Genomic DNA, 17,672 nt, shown 5'->3' with positions numbered 1-17,672 from the left:
GGGTGGGTCACGTGCCCTTCAAGCGTGAGCACATGTGGGTCATATGGGCCCCGTAGGCAGGTCAAGTGGGTATCCCCAGAAGGTCGCGTACCCGGCAGGGGCGGGGCCGTTCCAGTCACGTGTGGGTCACGTGAACGGCCTGGGGCCGGTCCCGTGGGCTCCAGGAGCGGGTGACTTGCTTCTTGCGGGCGGGTCACAAGCTCGCCCAAACTGAAGCCCCATAGCGAGCGCACTCCAGTGGCGCGAGAGGTAATGAGCCTAATTAGCAGCATGTGGGGTGGCAGCAGCGGGGTTACATGGGCGGCAGGGGTGGGTCACGTGCCCGTCAAGCGTGTGTCACCTGCAGGGGACGTGGGCCCCATGGGTGGGTCACGTGGGCGCTCCCAACGGGTCATGTGTCCCTGAGGGGCAGGTCCATTACAGTCACGTGGGGGTCACGTGGGAGGCCCAGGACCGTCAGGTGGGCGCCAGGAGCAGACCCAACCTGAAGTCCCATAGCGAGCACCCTCTAGTGCCCGGAGAGGTAATGAGCCTAATTAGTACCACCTGGGGCGGCTCGGGGTCGGGTGACGTGGGCGGGGGGCGAGTCACGTGCCTCTCCCAGGTAGGTCAAGTGCCCGCCCAACCGGAAGTCTCATAGCGAGCGCCCTCTAGGGCCGGGAGAGGTAATGAGCCTAACTAGCACCACGTGGGGTGGCAACGGTGGGTCATGTGGGTGGCCCGGGCTGGTCACCTGCTAATACCAGCAACGCTGCTGTGGAGGGTTCTTATATGCGTGTCTTGGGCTTGGTGATTGTGTTACCCTATAAAACATTGCATCTAGGAATGTGAGTATGGCTCGGCATTACCAGGTAATGCCACACTAGTATGAAAGCATTTTGAGTGTGTGAGGTGGCAACAGGGTGCATGGCCTGGGATGCAAAGCATTCACAGCAGGTCATTCCTTCCCCCTTCAGGACACCCAGAGTCCAGTGTCTTTGCCAGTTCTCCCTGTAACTCTCAGGATGGAATCTAACTGCTATGGGAATAACAGAAAATTCAAATGGAAGAAGGTTTGTAGCAGGAAAGACTTAATTTCTTTAGGCTAAATATGGTAAATGAAGCTGGAACTTACCGATCTATGAGGAACGGCTACAACCACCCAACAGCTTCCTTCCATTTTTCTGTAGTGACGACTTTACCATCTGGGTAAAAACCAAACCATTTGGAACTTCAATGCAAAGACTAGTTGACTTTAAGTAAACCTTGTATGTTTGATGAAAAAGAGATAACTTGAAAATTGTTTGAGTAAATCATTAAAACCTATGGATATAAACTGAAGAGTGTTTTGGCAGATTTGAGATTTTTGTCACCCTTCCCCACATTAGAAGTTTGGTAGAATTTGGTTGTCTTCCTCTATATTCATGCTAAAGATGAGAATGTGCCTAATTATTAGCTCTGTGACCCCATAGCAGTTGGTTATGGATGAAATGAAGAATTTATTGGGTCGACTGGGTGGTGTAGTCAGTTAAGTATCCCACTCCTGGATTCACCTCAGGTCATGATCTGAGATCGAGCCCTGCTTAGGTCTGGGTGCTCAGTGCGGAGTCCGCCTGAGATTCTTCCTCCCTCTTCCTGCCCCTCCCTCCCACCCTCTCTCCTCCCTAAAATAAATAAATAAATCTTTAGAAAATAAGAATGTATTCACATATTTACATTTAAAATTAAGGAACTGATTGCACTCTTATCTATTTACATGTAAATATTTGGGCAGTTGTGACAACAAAATCTTAAGTGTTTTGTAAAACCTCTGGGTTGTTCACAGATGAGACTAAGGTAGCTGGGGACTTGTAGGCAGCTAGTTGTCCACTGTCCACAATATGAAAAGATAAAAGAGACAGATGAGGTCTCCTCTGGCTTGTCCTTGATCCTCATCCTCCCTGAGGATGGCCATCTCTGGACAGCTCAGTGGCAGGGACTCATTCACAATGTGGGGCGTCTGTTCCCCAGAGACATCAGCCAGGGAAACACTTTTGGTTCTCTGGGCCAGCCCAGCCATAGGCGAGTGTCAAGCACCCTGTCGTGGGCTCATAAGGGTCTCACTGTCACCAGGTGGGTCCTTGTATTTGGGAAGCCACTGTAAGAGTTTGCAATTGCCTTCATCTCCTACCTCCTAGAGGCAAAGCGCAGGTGTCTGGTATCACGAGAAGTCATGTGAAGTCATGTGAGAAAGTATCCTTTGGCTTCAGAAAAATATGGATGGGGCTGCTGGGTGGCTCAGCCAGTTAAGTGTCTTCCTTTGGCTCACATCATGATCCCAGGGTTCTGGAATCGAGCTTCGCATCGGGCTCCTTGCTCAGCGTGGAAAGGAGGAAAGGAAATAGTTTAGAACCCACAGAGAAGGTGACTAAAGGGGAGTTAAATGGAACTCAGTCTGCGTATTGCTTTAGGAATTGGAAGTTAGTTTCTTCTCAGTGGTGATTGTTCTTGAAATGGAAAAGCTGTACTGGTTTTTATAGATGGTCCATTGTCTAAAGGGACAGACAGTGGAAGTTCACCAAATACAAGAACGAAATTTAATTGTTCATTACGGATGCCACCAAGTCGTTCCCAGACATTTCATTCTACTGCGGTACATTCATTATACTTGTGCAGGCCCACATTGGAAGAAATTTATGCATATAGAGTGGTCATAAAATATGCCCCTCAGTAGTAGGATAATAGAGGATGCATATGTGTAAAATTATTAGACTACAACTTCCATGCTTTCCCTTTGGTTCCTTATTATCTGTGAAATTCAACAATTTTTGTTCTCTAGGCTTAAAACTCAATGTCAGTGTTTAGAGTTTTTCGATGCAGATTTTCTCCTGTATGAGTTACCAAAATAACTAAAATATGTACGATCTTTTAAAAATGCTATGTTGAAAATTACAAGAAAGTTCCATTTTGTGAATATTGTGTCAGTGCGTCTCTATTTTGACATTAGTGTTAATTAGAAATGATGACACTTCGTGTGAGTACAAATATCAATTAGAAAAAGAAAAGTTAGGAAGAGTCCTGAATGTTTAAGTAATTGATGAATTAGACCAATGACAGGTTGTGTGTGTGCATGTGTGTGTGTGTTTGTGTGAGAGAGAGATTGATTTTCAGGGAATGGTTCAGCTTTTTGTAGGGCCTCTGAGAGAACCCAGGTGAGCCTTTCAAGTAGTTGGTATCTGTTCTCAGAACACGGGAATCCCATCAGTCAATCCGGTAAACTTTGAGGTCTTGAAGAGTTTCAGTCCTCGGAGACCATGTCTCAAAGCCTTGTGAGTATAGGCATTCTAGGGTATGCTCAGAGCCCTCATTAGCTGGTGCCAGCATGTGACGATTTCAGACAGCATTTCCCAAAGAAGTACCTCTTGGGTCTGTGTCCATGTCAGTTCCCTACACTTCCTTACACTAGTTATGTGATCAGTGTGTTTCAGGATAATCCCCACATGTGATTTCTGCTCTTTCCTACCAGTCTTATCTGTTTCTGAACTTCTTCCTTTATGGTAGGGGTTGGGAAGCAACCTGTGTTATATGAAGGGGTGTGGTAGTTGTCCGCCTTCGGAGGACTGAATGATGCCTAGAAATTGTGCTGTAATTTGAGATCCTCAGCCCTAACTTAGGTCAATTATCCATCCTCTGAGCATCAGGAATTCCATCACTTGACTTGGATGCTCGTCTGTTCTCCAAGTTGCCCTCAGAAATAAGGATGTCATCCATCTAGGGAATACTGGTTTGTGTGTATATTTTTGTTTTAGGAAAGGCCTGGATGTTCCTGAACATAATACTGTGGAGCACCCTTTCCTGTGCTTGTTGGCCATCAGTACATCTTTTGTGAAATATTCGTTTTTAAATAGATGGTCTTTTTATGGTTCATGAGTAGGAAGTCTTTATTGACAAGTCTTTGTCAGTGTGTATTGCAAATCTTTACTTCCCAGTCTGTGGCTCACCTTTTCATTTTCTTAGTGGTCAAAAGATAGGGAGAGATGTCACATTTTTAAGGGGAGGTTGAGAGGGAGAAGCACGCTTCCTGCCCAGCAGGAAGCCCAATAGGGGGCTCCATCGCAGGACCCTGGGATCATGACCAGAGCCAAAGGCAGATGCTTAACAGCTGAGCCATGCAGGCACCACCCACTGAATTCTTTTAAATGGTTAGTACACTCTGTGGCCTACCCCAAGATCGCCATGTTCTACATTTTCTTCCAGAAACTGTCTAATGAGATGGATACAATCCATCTCAAATTTCTAAATTCCATATTTAATTCTAATAGGGTATTTATAGACTATTTTGGATTTTCTATGTACACAATCCTATCTGTGAGTAGTCACAATTATCCCCTCCATTCTTACACTTTTGCTTCCTCTTGCCGTATAACACTGGGTTGATTCTCCAATGCAATGTTGAATAGAGTCTCATTGTTCAGAAATTTTAATATACCTTTCTCCATATCTGATCAAAAAAGCAGACAAAACATTGGTAACAAATGTGACCTAATTGACATCTATGAAACATTCCATAATAAGTGCAGAATACATTATTTTCCAGTGGTCATAGACTATTTACCCAAACAGATGGGCCATGAATCATGTCTACAAATTTTAAAATCCTGAAATTAACTAGATTATATTTGTAGGCCACCAAGGAATGGAGCCCTAGTCATAATGAAAAGAAATCCAGGAAGTCCCTCCATGTTTAAAAAATTCAATGTAACTTTGCTGCATATCCTAAGGGTCAGAGAGGGAATCGAAATGGAAATTCTCAATCTTTTCTACATCAGGGCTCACACACAATGGCCCTTCGTCTGTGAAGAGCACTCACTATCATAAGGTAGACAGGAGTTAAGCCCCTATCAGAGTTCTGCGTGTCCCAGCCATACCTGGCAATCTTGGCGTGTGTTCCCCACCCCCAGTTGTCCTTTCTGGTGGCCCTGAGTTAAGGGGGTCAACATGGCCATATGGAAATGGGAAGCTCCCCACTCCTAGTGACGATGGTGCTATTGTCCCCACCAGTCTAACAACATGATTTCTGAGAGAAATACGACACAATAGCAGCTTCTTGACTAGGGTGTAGATAGAATGAGTCCCATTTTCTAGACGGTTAGACAAGGGCTCAGAGACTATATGAATTACAGAGGATTTTAGTGTAGAAACCTAAGTGGGATTTCCAAACTGACTCCAAATCCCTTGTTCTTCCATACAGGGTACCATTTCCCTCTTATCTCTGGTCTTCTCAATCTGGAAACCTAGGAAGTATTAGGATTTTCTTGTTGTGTGGCCAACTGGAACGAATTAGGCTGCCCTTTTCACCTCTGCCAATCGTGATCATGAAGATAATTATCTCAGTGGAGGACCTTTGAGTAAGATACCTAAAGATGCCTAGGAATAGAGATACTGTAATATTTTTTCTGATATTAAAGTTACTGAAAGATCTATCTTTTTAAAATTTATTTAGGCTCTGGTATGTTCAGAGTGTGCTGTAAGGTCGGAAATAGTATTTAAAAACACTCGGCCTCTTTTACAGAGTGAGACAATGCTTCTAAAGATTGCTAAAATATTCTCTTACCTCCGATTATTTACTTCCCAACCATCGTAGTGTTTCTATGTTATGATTATGATTTCCATGAGGCAAAATTTGCAGAGAAAGAACTTAGTGTATCCAGGGGCACTTTCATGTTGTGACAGTGAGCTACTCTGTTGTATTCTGTAGTCCAAGGGGATGGTGCCAGACATCTCTAGGGTGTCTAGCAGTTCTAAAATTCTGACTGTAAATGATCTCTGTTCTTCAGATTTGGGCAGGACAAGGGGAGGAGTCCAGAGACCATGAACGCCTCTGTTACCTGTGATGACCATGGAGCAGATAACCTTCTGTAGGGGACCTTTTGATTTCTTTGTACTATGTGAAAGGTGCTTTCGTCTCAAGCTCCTCCATTTGGTAGTAATGATAAGGATAAGAGTAATTTTTATCTCATACCATCTGTGGGCCCTGATCTTGGCCTTCCAGGGAAGCTATTCTTTAACATTTTACCCAGCTCAAAATGACTGGGCAAAACCTCAAAGCATGGGCCCTATTTCTGCCTCAAGCACATGTTGTCCATCTGCTTCGAAAAGAAAAAGATAACCAAAAAAGGCCATTGCCAACATCAAGGTAAGAATACAAAAGAACCTCTCTGGCTCCCATAAGATTAAAGTCATACTGACTTGCACATTCTGAAAACATAAGAAAAAGTCTATCACTTTCTGGAATCTTCTTCCTCATTGTGATGTGTAACTCTGTACGTAAAACAAAGCAGAACAAATATATAACCCTGCCCCAAATGTTCCTTCCCCAGAGCACTCCCTTCTTTGTGAAGATTGTGTCTCCCAGACAGCTGTCCTGACTTGGGTTTGAATAAAACTCTCTTCCTTTCTCTCTAAAATGTTTTAAAATGTTCATTCACTTAGTGTCAACAGTAACACTATGTTTTCTTTTTAAGTGAAAAATAAATATTCCTGGTTCACAACTGCAACAGCACAGAAGGGTGGCTGTTCTCCATCCTGGACGCTTCCCTGCAGAACCAAGCATGTGTCTATAGATTCCAGCACAAATGGGCTCATCCTAGAAGGATGCTTTGAAGGTCTGAGAAGCACTGTCCACTCCATGGGTGAGACAAGAAGGCGAAGCTCTTCCTGCTTAGAGCATTCCTTTTTGGGCTTAAAATTGCCTTGGAAATGCATGAAAGCATTGCGTTTCCTAAAGCCCAAGGCTGGAAGAGTCTGAGAGCAGCTGACCTTGCCAGGAACCAGGCACACCCCTGCAGGGAGACATTTTTAGGACTTTCATTGAGGTCTTTGATCCATTTTTTAGTCATTTCTGTAAGAGGTTCTTTTACATGGGGATATCCAGTTTCATAACACAATTTTTTTTAATTTAATTTAATTTTATTTAAATCCAATTAATTAACATATATAGTGTATTATTAATTTCAGAGGTAGAGGTCAGTGATTCATCAGATGTATATAACACCCAGTGCTCATTACATCAGGTGCCCTCCTTAATGCCCATCACCCAGTTACTCCATCTCCCCACTCCCCCCGCCTTCAGCAACCCTCAGTTCGTTTCCTATGATTAAGAGTCTCTTACAGTTTTTCTTCCTCTCTGATTTCATCTTGTTTTCTTTTTCACTCCCTTCCTCACTGATCCTCTGTTTTGTTTCTTTAGTCCTACATATGAGTGAAATCATATAATTATCTTCTTCTGATTGACTTATTTCACTTAGCTTAATACCCTCTAGTTCCATTCATGTCGATGCAAATGGTAAGTATTCATCTTTTCTGATGGCTGAGTAATATTCCATTGTATATATGAACCGCATGTTCTTTATCCACTCGTCTGTTGAAGAACATCTCGGCTCCTTCCACAGTTTGGCTATTGTGGACATTGCTGCTATGAACATTGGGATGCAGGTGCCCCTTCTTTTCACTACATCTGTATCTTTGGTATAAATACCCAGTAGTGCAATTACTGAGTCATAGAGTAGCTCTACTTTTAACTTCTTGAGTAACCTCCATACTGTTTTCCAGAGCAGCTACACCAGCTTGCATTCCCACCAAATGTGTAAGAGGAGGGTTCCCCTTTCTCCACATCCTCTCCAGCATTTGTTCTTCACTGTCTTGTTAATTTTGGCTATTCTAACTGGTGTGAGGTGATCTCTCAGAGTGATTTGATTTGTATTTCCCTGATGGCTAGTGACGTGGAGCATTTTTTCATGTATCTGTTGGCCATTTGTATGTCTTCTTTAGAAAAGGTTTGTTCATGTCTTCTGCCTCTTTCTTTATTTTCTTTCTTCTTTCTTTCTTTCTTTCTTTCTTTCTTTCTTTCTTTCTTTTTCTTTCTTATAGATTTATTTATGAGAGAGAGAGAGGAGGGGCAGAGTGAGGGGAGAGAATCCTCAAGCAGACTTCTCGCTTGATTGTGGAGCCTCTCTCAGGGTGGGGCTCAATCCCAGGACCCTGAGATCATGACTTCAGTGGAAATCAAGAGTTGGGCACCTGACCAACTGAACCACCCAGGCACCCCACGAATAGATTTTTAAGTAATCTCTACACGCAACGTGGGGCTGGAACTTACAACCCAGAGATCAAGAGTTGCAGGCTCTACTGACTGAGCCAGCTGAGAGCTCTTAGGAATCATGCGCACTCTTAGGAAGCATGAATTAAGAGGGATAGGTCAGGCATGGAGCTCTGCTATGAGTTTGTCACCTGCATGATATAAAATACCTTTAGTATTTCATTGCTTTGTGCTCAAGGGATTCTCTCTCAGGACTTAGGCATTCTGGGACAACTCGGGGTATGCGGAAATTAATACTGCATCCTGCTGCCCTGCACTATGCTATAACTGAATCCAGAACATCCCAACATGGGCCATGATATCTTCCTTCTAATTTTGCAGTGTGCCTGTAACAAAAATATATACATGACAGAGAAGGCATGAAGACCTATCATAGGTTTGTGTTTATTTGATTACAAGAGGATTCACCAAAACCCATATTTTGGTGTCTTTTTTGTTTGGGGCCACCAAGCTTTTCCACTCTAAGCATTATGTCTTAATCAAAGTCAGGAGAGCTGAGAGGCTGAGGATGACCTGTGTGACAATGGAGTGGATTTTTTTTAACACCTTTTTCCTTTTTTAGACAAAATTATTTTCCACGGTAATTGTGAAATGAAATTATTCCATTTCATGCCTACTCTTACTAAAGAAAAATAGTACCACTTGGAATCTGTCCTCCTTTTCAGTGTTTTAAATTTTAAACTCAAATAAAAAGTCCAAGTAGAGGTAAAATAACTCAATTTACTTCTTCTGTCTTTACATCGTCAGTGCTGTCATCGCTTCCTTTGAATCTCCTGTTTAGACACAGAGATACGTAGTTTGCCCAGATGGATGCACTGACCTAGCATGAAGGGGCCTTACAATTGGGAAGGGGCACACTTGGCTGAGTCAGGAGCTGAGGGGCCTGCTGTATCACTGGAATTTCCAGAATTGAAATTATCTGTAGAATATGATGTTTCTTAAAAGCAAGTTTTAAAAAATGCTAATTTGCTAATATCTATGTTGAGAGCCAATGGTAACCACAGCATTAGTTCAGATTTAGAACTTAGACCAATAAAATATTTTTTCAGGAAAGGAATATTTTATCACTGATGTTTTAGAATTGCTGGTTGAGGTGATAATAAAGAGCAGTTGGCTTTTGGTTGATTATTTTATTTTATTTTGTTATTTTATTTTGTTATTTTTTGATGTAGTGTTCTATGATTCATTAGTTGCGTATAACACTTAGTGCTCATCCCAAGATGTGCCCTCCTTAATACCCATCACCCAGTTACCCCATCCCCTTACCCCCTCCCTTCTGTAACCCTTGGTTTGTTTCCCAGATTCTCTCATGGTTTGTATCCCTCTTCTGTCCATTTCTTGATTGGATTATTTGTTCTTTGTGTGTTGAGTTTGCTAAGTTCTTTATAGATCTTGGATACCAACCCTTTATCTGTCATGGTCTTTGCAAAGATCTTCTCCCATTCTGTAGGTTTCCTTTTGGTTTTGTTGACTCTTTCCTTTGCTGTGCAGAAGCTTTTTATCTTGATGAAGTCCCAAAAGTTCATTTTTGGTTTCGTTTCCCTTGCCTTTAGAGACATGTCTTACAAGAAGTTGCTGTGGCCAAGGTCGAAGAGGTTACTGCAGGTGTTCTCTAGGATTTTGATGGATTCCTGTCTCACATGGAGGTCTTTCATCCATTTAGAGTTTATCTTTGTGTATGCTGTAAGAGATTGGTCCAGTTTCATTTTTCTGCATGTGGCTGTCCAATTTTCCCAGCACCATTTATTGAAGAGACTGTGTTTTTTTCCATTGGATATTCTTTCCTGCTTTGTCAAAGATTAGTTGACCATAGAGTTAGGGTCTATTTCTGGGTTCTCTATTCTGTTCCATGGATCTATGTGTCTGTTTTTGTGCCAGTACCATGCTTTCTTGATGATTACAGCTTCGTAATATAGCTTGAAGTCAGGCCTTGTGATGCCTCCAGCTTTGGTTTTCTTTTTCAACATTCCAGAGATTCAGGGTCTTTTCTGATTACATACAAATCTTAGGATTGTTTTTTCCAGCTCTGTGAAAAATGTTGATGGTATTTTGATAGGGATGGCATTGAATGTGTAGATTAGTCTGGGCAGCATAGACATTTTCATAATGTTTATTCTTTCAATCTATGAGCATGAAATGCTTTTCCATCTCTTTGTGTCTTCCTCAACTTCTTTCATAAGTGTTCTGTAGTTTCTAGAGTACAGATCCTTTACCTCTTTGGCTAGGTTTATTCCTAGTTATCTTATGATTTTTGTTGTTATTGTAAATGAAATTGATTCCCTAAGTTTTCTTTCTTTAGTCTCATTGTTAGTGTATAGAAATGCAACTGAGTTCTGTGCATTGATTTTGTATCCCATCACATTACTGAATTGCCGTATGAGTTCTAGCGATTTTGGGGTGGAGTCTTTTGGGTTTTCCACATAAAGTATCATGTCATCTGCGAAGAGAGAAAATTTGACTTCTTCTTTGCCAATTTGAATGCCTTTTATTTCTTTTTGTTGTCTGGTTGCTGAGGCTAGGACTTCTAGTACTATGTTGAACAATAGTGGTGAGAGTGGACACACTGTCATGTTCCTGACCTTATGGGAAAAGCTTTCAGTTTTTCCCCATAGAGAACCATATTTGCTGTGGGCTTTTCAGACATGGATTTTATAATGTTGAGGTATGTTCTGTCTATCCCTATACTTTAAAGAGTTTTAATCAAGAAAGGATGCTGCATTTTGTCAAATGCAATTGAGAGGATCATATAGTTCTTTTCTTTTATTAATGTGTTCTATCACATTGATTGATCCGTGAATGTTGAACCACCCTTGTATCCCAGGAATAAATCCCATCTGGTCATGGTGAATAATTCATTTAATGTATTATTGGATCCTATTGGCTAGGATCTTGTTGAGAATTTTGGCATCCATATTCATCAGGGATATTGGTCTGTAATTCTCCTTTTTGATGGGATCTTTGCCTAGTTTCAGAATAAAGGTAATGCTGGCCTCATAGAATGAGTTTGGAAGTTTGTCTTCTGTTTTTGTTTTTTAAACAGCTTCCAGAGAGTAGGTATTAATTCTTCTTTATATGTTTAGTAGAATTCCCCTGGGAAGCTATCTGTCCCTGGACTCTTTTTTTTGGATTGGGGGAGGTTTTTGGTTACTACTTCAAATTTCCTTGCTGGTTATTGGTCTGTTAAGATTTTCCATCTCTTCCTTTTAGTCTTTGTTGTTTGTAAGTTTCCAGAAATGCACCCATTTCTTCCAGATTGCCTAATTTGTTGGCATATAGTTGCTAATAATACATTCTAACAATTGTCTGTATTTCCTTGATATTGCTTGTGATCTCTCCCCTTTCATTCATGATTTTATTAATTTGGGTCCTTTCCCTTTCCTTTGGGTAAGTCTGGCCAGAAGTTTATTGATCTTATTAATTCTTTCAAAGAACCAGCTTCTAGTTTCGTTGATCTGTTCCACTGTTCTTCTGGTTTCTATTTCATTGATTTCTGCTCTGATATTTATTATTTCTCTTCTCCTGCTGGGTTTAGACTATATTTGCTGTTCTTTCTCCAGGTCCTTTAGGTATATGGTTAGCTTGTGTATTTGGGATTTTTCTAATTTTTTGAGAGAGGCTATATTGCTATATACTTCCCTTTTAGGACCGCCTTTGCTGTATCCTGTAGGTTTTGAACTGATGTGTTTTCATCCTCTTTAGTTTGCATGAATTGTTTAAGTTCTTCTTTAATTTTCTGGTTGCCCCATTCATTCTTTAGCAGGATGCTCTTTAACCCCCAAGTTCTTGAGTTCCTTCCAAATTTCTTCTTGTGTTTGAGTTCCAGTTTCAAAGCATCGTGGTCTGAAAGTATGCAGAGAATAATCTCAATCTTTAGTTATTGGTTGAGACCTGATTTGTGACCCAGTATCTGATCTATTCTGGAGAAAGTTCCATGTGCATTTGAGAAGAATGAGAGTTCTGTTGATTTAGGTTGGAATGTTCTGTATATATCTGCAAAGTCTATCTGATCCAGTGTGTCATTCAAAGTCCTTGTGTCTTTGTTGATCTTTCTGTGTAGATGATCTGTTCATTGCTGTGAGAGGGGTGTTGAAGTCCCCTACTATTAATGTATTATTATCAATATGTTTCTTTACTTTGGTTATTAATTGGTTTATATAATTGGCTGCTCCCACGTTGGGGGCATAGATATTTACCTGTTAGATCTTCTTGTTGGATAGACCCTTTATGTATGATATAGTGTCCATCTTCATCCCTTACTACAGTCTTTGGTTTCAAATCTATGAGGATTGTTACTCCAGCTTTCTTTTGAGGTACATTAGCATGAAAAATTGTTCTTCACCCCCTCACTTTCAATCTAGAAGTGTCTTTAGGTCTAAAATGAGTCTGTTGTAGACAGCATATGGATGGATTTTGCTTTTTTATCCAATGTGATACCCTGTGTCTTTTGGTTTGACCATTTACATGATAATCCATTTACATTCAGAGTAACTATTGAAAGATATGAATTTAGTGCCATTGTATTGCCTGTAAAGTCCCTGTTTCAGTAGAATGTTACTTTCTGGTCTATATTACTCTTGGGGTCTCTCTTTGCTTACGGAATCCCCCTTAAGATTTCTTGCAGGGCTGGCTTGGTGGTCACATAATCTTTTAGATTCTGTCTGTCCTGGATGCTCTTTATCTCTCCTTCCTTTCTGAATGATAACCTTGCTGGATAAACTATTCTTGGCTGCATGTTCTTCTCATTTAGTACCCTGAATATATCTTTCCAGCCCACTCTTACCTGCTAGGTTTCTGTGGATAGATCTGATGTTATTCTGATGTTTCTCTCTCCATATATAAGGATCCTCCTCTCCCTAGCTGCTCTCAGGACAGCTTCTTTGGCTGTAAGATTTGCAAGCTTCACTATTATGTGTTGGGGTGTTGATCTATTTTTGTTGATTTTGGGAGGGGTCCTCTTTGGCTTTTGGACTTGAATGCTTGTTTCCTTCCCCAGATCAGGGAAGTTCTAAGCCATGATTTGCTCAAATATACCTTCTAGCCCTCTCTTTCTCTCCACTCCCTCTGGGATCCCAGTAATTCTGACACTGGTTTGTTTCAAAGCATCATTAAATTCTTAAGCCTTCCTTCATGGGTTATTAGTTGTCTTTCTCTCTTTTCCTCAACTTCCTTCCTTTCCATCAGTCTGCCCTCTAGATCGCTTACTTTCTCTTTTGCCTCATGGACACTAGCTCTTAGAGCATCCAATTTAGAATGCATCTCATTCATGGCATTTTTAAGTTCGGCCTGATTAGATCTCATTTCCACCCTTAGAGATTCTGTATTGTCATTTATGCTCTTTTCAAGCCTAGCTATTAACTTCCTAATTGCTATCCTGAATGCTATCTCTGACATCTTACTTATATCCATATCCATTAGCTCTGTGGCAGAGAACATTGCCTCTGGTTCTTTCCTTTGTTGTGAATTCTTCCTTTTAGTCATTCTGCCCAGGGAAAGATGGGTGAGCAAATGAACAGAGTCCAAAATATCATCCACAACCCAAGCAGAATACACCCTAGAAAAAATCTGAATTGGTCAGAAGCCACCACAGAAAAGCAAACAGCCAAAGTGAAACAAAACAATAAAAAAAAGATGGAGGAGGAGAGACTATAATCTCACTGGGTGAATAAAGCAAGGTGATCCACTTGTTCCTGATTGAATTTTGGTCTGTGTGTTAGAAGACCCTACATCCCAAAATTGCAAAGAAAGCAAAACATATACATATAATTGAATAGAGTGAAAAAAGAACTAGAATGAAACATATATCTATAAAATGTAGATGTGAAATAATAGAAGTTAAAAAGGGACTTAAAAATGTAAGTTGGCAAAATAAGAATATCACTGAGATTGGAAAAAGGTAAAAAAAAAAAAAAAAAGACATGGAAAATTTTAGACCGAAGGATAAATGAGTTGTGAGGAAGAACCTGGAGCTCAATATAATATTTTCCCTGGTGCTGGAGTTTTACAGTGCTGTGGAATCCTTAAGCTCGTCTTTCACCTATTCATCCAGTCCACCTTCTGGGGGAGGGGCCTGCTGTGCTGCTTCTCAGGGGTCTTTGCCTGGGTGGAGTTGCCCCACCCTGGTCAGGGGGACGGGCTCGAGGTGAGCTGGTTGTCTGTGTGGCTTTTGTACCCTGGAAGCTTTACACCATTTTCTGAGTGTCAGGGCAAAAATGGCTATGCCTGGATCTCTGGCCCAGAGTCACAAGATCATGGTTCCCCCTCTTCAATAAACCCTCCAGGTGAAAGGGTCCCCACTTCTATGTACACCAAAGTTTGCAGACTCCCGTGGTTTGTGTCCACTGCAGTCTTCCCTGGGGGAGTCCCAGGGACCATCACTGCACTTTGTGTCTTTGGGACTGTGAGCGGTTGTGGGCTCATGTGTGCACCCTGCTCTGCAGCCTTTTTGTCCCTCCCAGAGGATGGTAACAGCCTGCAAGTTCCAGTCCTTTACAGGGTGGTCAGGCAGAGAGTGGTCTCCTTACTGGCCCATCTTGCGGTTTATGTTGACCAGATTGCTGAGAGTCCCTTCTGGGCTCACTGATCACAACCAGTTTCTCTGCTCCACTTCTTGGGCATTGTAGTGGTTCAGGCACCCCTGTTCTTTCTGTATCTCCTGGGATCCTGAGACCACAATGACCCACTTAGAATTCTGCCCTTTTCATCCCATGAGCCCGTTTCAGAAAGGGATATTTCTCACCAGAGAAGATATCTAAGGGTTCTGATTTGCTCTCTGTTGTTATATCACTTAATGGTAGCCAGCTTATGGAGACTCCTTCCCACTTCTGTTTATCTTCCAATATCTCCCCACAGATTCATGCCTCTGCACATCCTACCTTGCAAACAAACAGTTGTTTTTCTGCTTGTAGAGACCCAGACATATATTCTTACATCTCAGGCTGATTTTGTGGGTATTCAGAATAATTTGATAGATATCAAGGTAAATTCAAGTGACCAGATGAAATGAGGTCCCCTACTCTTCTGCCATCTTGCCTTCCTCTCTACTGTTATATTTAGAGTCCCTTGTACCATGTGAGGTCACAGCCACTGAATTTGGTGGTTAGGATGTGCACATTTTGGGAGATCATTATTCTGCTACCACATGTCTAATTGTATTTATTTTTACCTTCTCTCACAGCTGTGCCCTGAGAGACATGCACAAAGAGGAGAGGTCATCTATTTGGGCCACTAGGTTCTGAGGAATCCAAATGAGAGACCACCTGACCTTTGTTGTTGGTATAAGAGCCCCACTATTAGTCATCTCCCTTCTATTCCTTTCCAGACTTTGTATTCTAAATGTCCTTATCTGATTTGTCTTTTCTTGTTTAGAGCCCATCAGGCTACAGATGGTCCTGTCTATGCAGCCACAAATGGAGACAGCCCCTACCGACTTCTACCGAGGACCTTTAGACAGACCTCTGGGGATGAAACCCTGACTACAATTCTTCAACAAGGCCCCCAACCAGCAGGAAGCAATTAGACCAGTCATCGCCCCCTTTCCCTTACCAGCAGTTAGGGTCACTTCTTCAGAGGGGGGAAAGTTAGTAGTTGGACAGTTAGGTAGTCAGGTTCAGGGTCCCCAACAAGAAAATATGGAGTCAGGACAGTTAAAATAAAATAGCACTGACATCCTATTCTGCAGCTTAGACAGGACAACCCTGACATTCTGCTTTGCAGACTTTGCAGGAATGACTTCTGCAAAACGTCCTAAAATAAGACAATTAACCACAAAAGCATTTGTCAATATCATGGACAAGGGGCAGTTAAGATCTAAGCATCCAGATGTTAGAAAAAAAAAAAAAAAGACCATCAGCAAGTGGATATGAACCTACTAGGGAGATAGATATGTGACCAAAGCCCTGATTGGCACAACTCAGCACACCCTGCTTTCTTAAGAAAGTTCCACAAAAGAGCTTATAAAAACCCCTAAACTTAGAAACTCTGGGTGCAACCCACTTGGGTCCCCTCCCTCTCTGGGAGCTTTGTACTTCTGCTCAATAAACTTTGCTTTAATGCCCACCACCCTTCGTCTGGTCTACCTCTTCATTCTTGGAAGCAGCATGACCAATAACCTGGGCACTGAGGGGACACAAATCCTGTAACACCGTGATGGTAAACATTCAACATCATGAAGGGATCTGTAGATTTATCAGAGAGTGTAGGTTTAAATATGGACTAGACAATCGTTTGACAGTGCCTTTATTTCACTCAACAAGCTTTCACTGAAGACCTAAGCTGGACCGTCTTCTAAAACTATGTAAAACCAATGTACAACCAATGTACTGGGTTTTTTTCCAGCCATAGATACATAAATGACAGTGATGTGATGTATAATATGATATTCATTAGACATATTCATATCTGTGTGTGATCAAGAGAATCTAAATAAATGTATTTCTTGAGAAAAATAATAAAGAATAATAAAAAAGTGAAGGGTCAGTGTATTGACACCCTTGTTAAGGAACCTGGATAGAAACTCAGATGGCCTCTATCCAACTCCATATCTTTCTCTTCCTTTTGATGGTGACTTTGTTATAATCTGCGTTTTGATATCATTTTTAGTTGTAGCTATAATTTTTGACTGTAACTCTAGCCTTATCACCCATATGTGAGTTCATAAACAACTGTTTGTTTGACTTGTGTTTGAACTTACGTAGGGAGATCTAGTCCTTCGTAACTTTCATCATTTCCTCAGTACTTCTGTGTGAGAAATATTGTTTCAGTGTTAGGTGACAGCAGGGCATGTGTCCTGGGGTGCAAAGTGTTAATAGCAAGTCATTCCCTCCCTCTTCAGGAGACCCGGAGTACAGTGTCTTTGCCAGTTCTCCCTGTAACTCTCAGGATGAAATCTAACTGGTATGGGAATAACTGAGAAAATTCAAATGTAAGAAGGTGTGTAGCAGGAAGTAGGTGATCTCCTCAGGCTAAATATGGCAAATGAAGCTGGAACTTACCGATCTATGAGAAACGGCTACAACCACACAACAACTTCCTTCCTTTTTTCTGTGGTGGTGATTTTAACTATCCTGGTAAAGACAAAACCATTTGGAACTTAAATGCAAAGGCTAGTTGACTTTAGGTAAACCATGTATGTTTTATTAAAAAGAGATAACTTTTTAAAATTGTTTGAGTACATCATTAAAACCTATGGATATAATCTAAGGAGGGTTTTAGAGGATTTGAGATTTTTGTTACCCTTCACCACATTAGATGTTTGGTAGAATTTGGTTGTCCTCCTCTACATTCACGCTAAAGATTAGAATGTGCCTAATTATTAGCTCCATGACCCCATAGCAGTTGGTTATGGATGAAATTAAATAAGAATTTATTCAGTGAACTGGGTGATGTAGTTGGTTAAGTATCCCACTCCTGGTTTCACCTCAGGTCATGATCTCAGGGTCGTGAGATGGAGCCCTGCCCAGGTTTGGGTGCTCAGTGCAGAGTCAGCTTGAGACTCTCCCTCCCTCTTCCTGCCCCTCCTGCTTGTGCTTTCTCTTTCTTTTCTCTTTAAAATAAGTAA

The 17,672-nt window shown here is 41.5% G+C and overlaps 1 protein-coding gene across 5 annotated transcripts in view; it reads left to right on the top strand.

The window, feature by feature from the left end:
* LOC103661822 (3-hydroxybutyrate dehydrogenase type 2-like) overlaps positions 1-16,174 on the top strand; it is a 32,175-nt gene extending 16,001 nt beyond the window's left edge. The window contains exons 7-8 of one of the 5 annotated variants that reach the window (XM_040626200.1): positions 5,796-6,154; positions 15,291-16,174. In XM_040626200.1, coding sequence (XP_040482134.1) covers positions 5,796-5,852 — 57 coding nt within the window. In that variant the 3' untranslated portion in view covers positions 5,853-6,154; positions 15,291-16,174. Of the gene's footprint in view, positions 1-956; positions 1,509-5,795; positions 6,155-15,290 lie in introns of those variants that run through there. The other 4 variants (XM_040626202.1, XM_040626201.1, XM_040626199.1 and 1 more) reach the window with 4 other exon arrangements.
* Positions 16,175-17,672: the final 1,498 nt, after the last annotated feature.

The sequence above is a fragment of the Ursus maritimus genome, unplaced genomic scaffold (genome assembly GCF_017311325.1).
Source record: "Ursus maritimus isolate PB19 unplaced genomic scaffold, ASM1731132v1 scaffold_11, whole genome shotgun sequence".
Lineage (NCBI taxonomy): Eukaryota > Metazoa > Chordata > Mammalia > Carnivora > Ursidae > Ursus > Ursus maritimus.
Note: the sequence above shows the minus strand (reverse complement) of the source record. Positions and strands in the feature narration are given on the sequence as shown.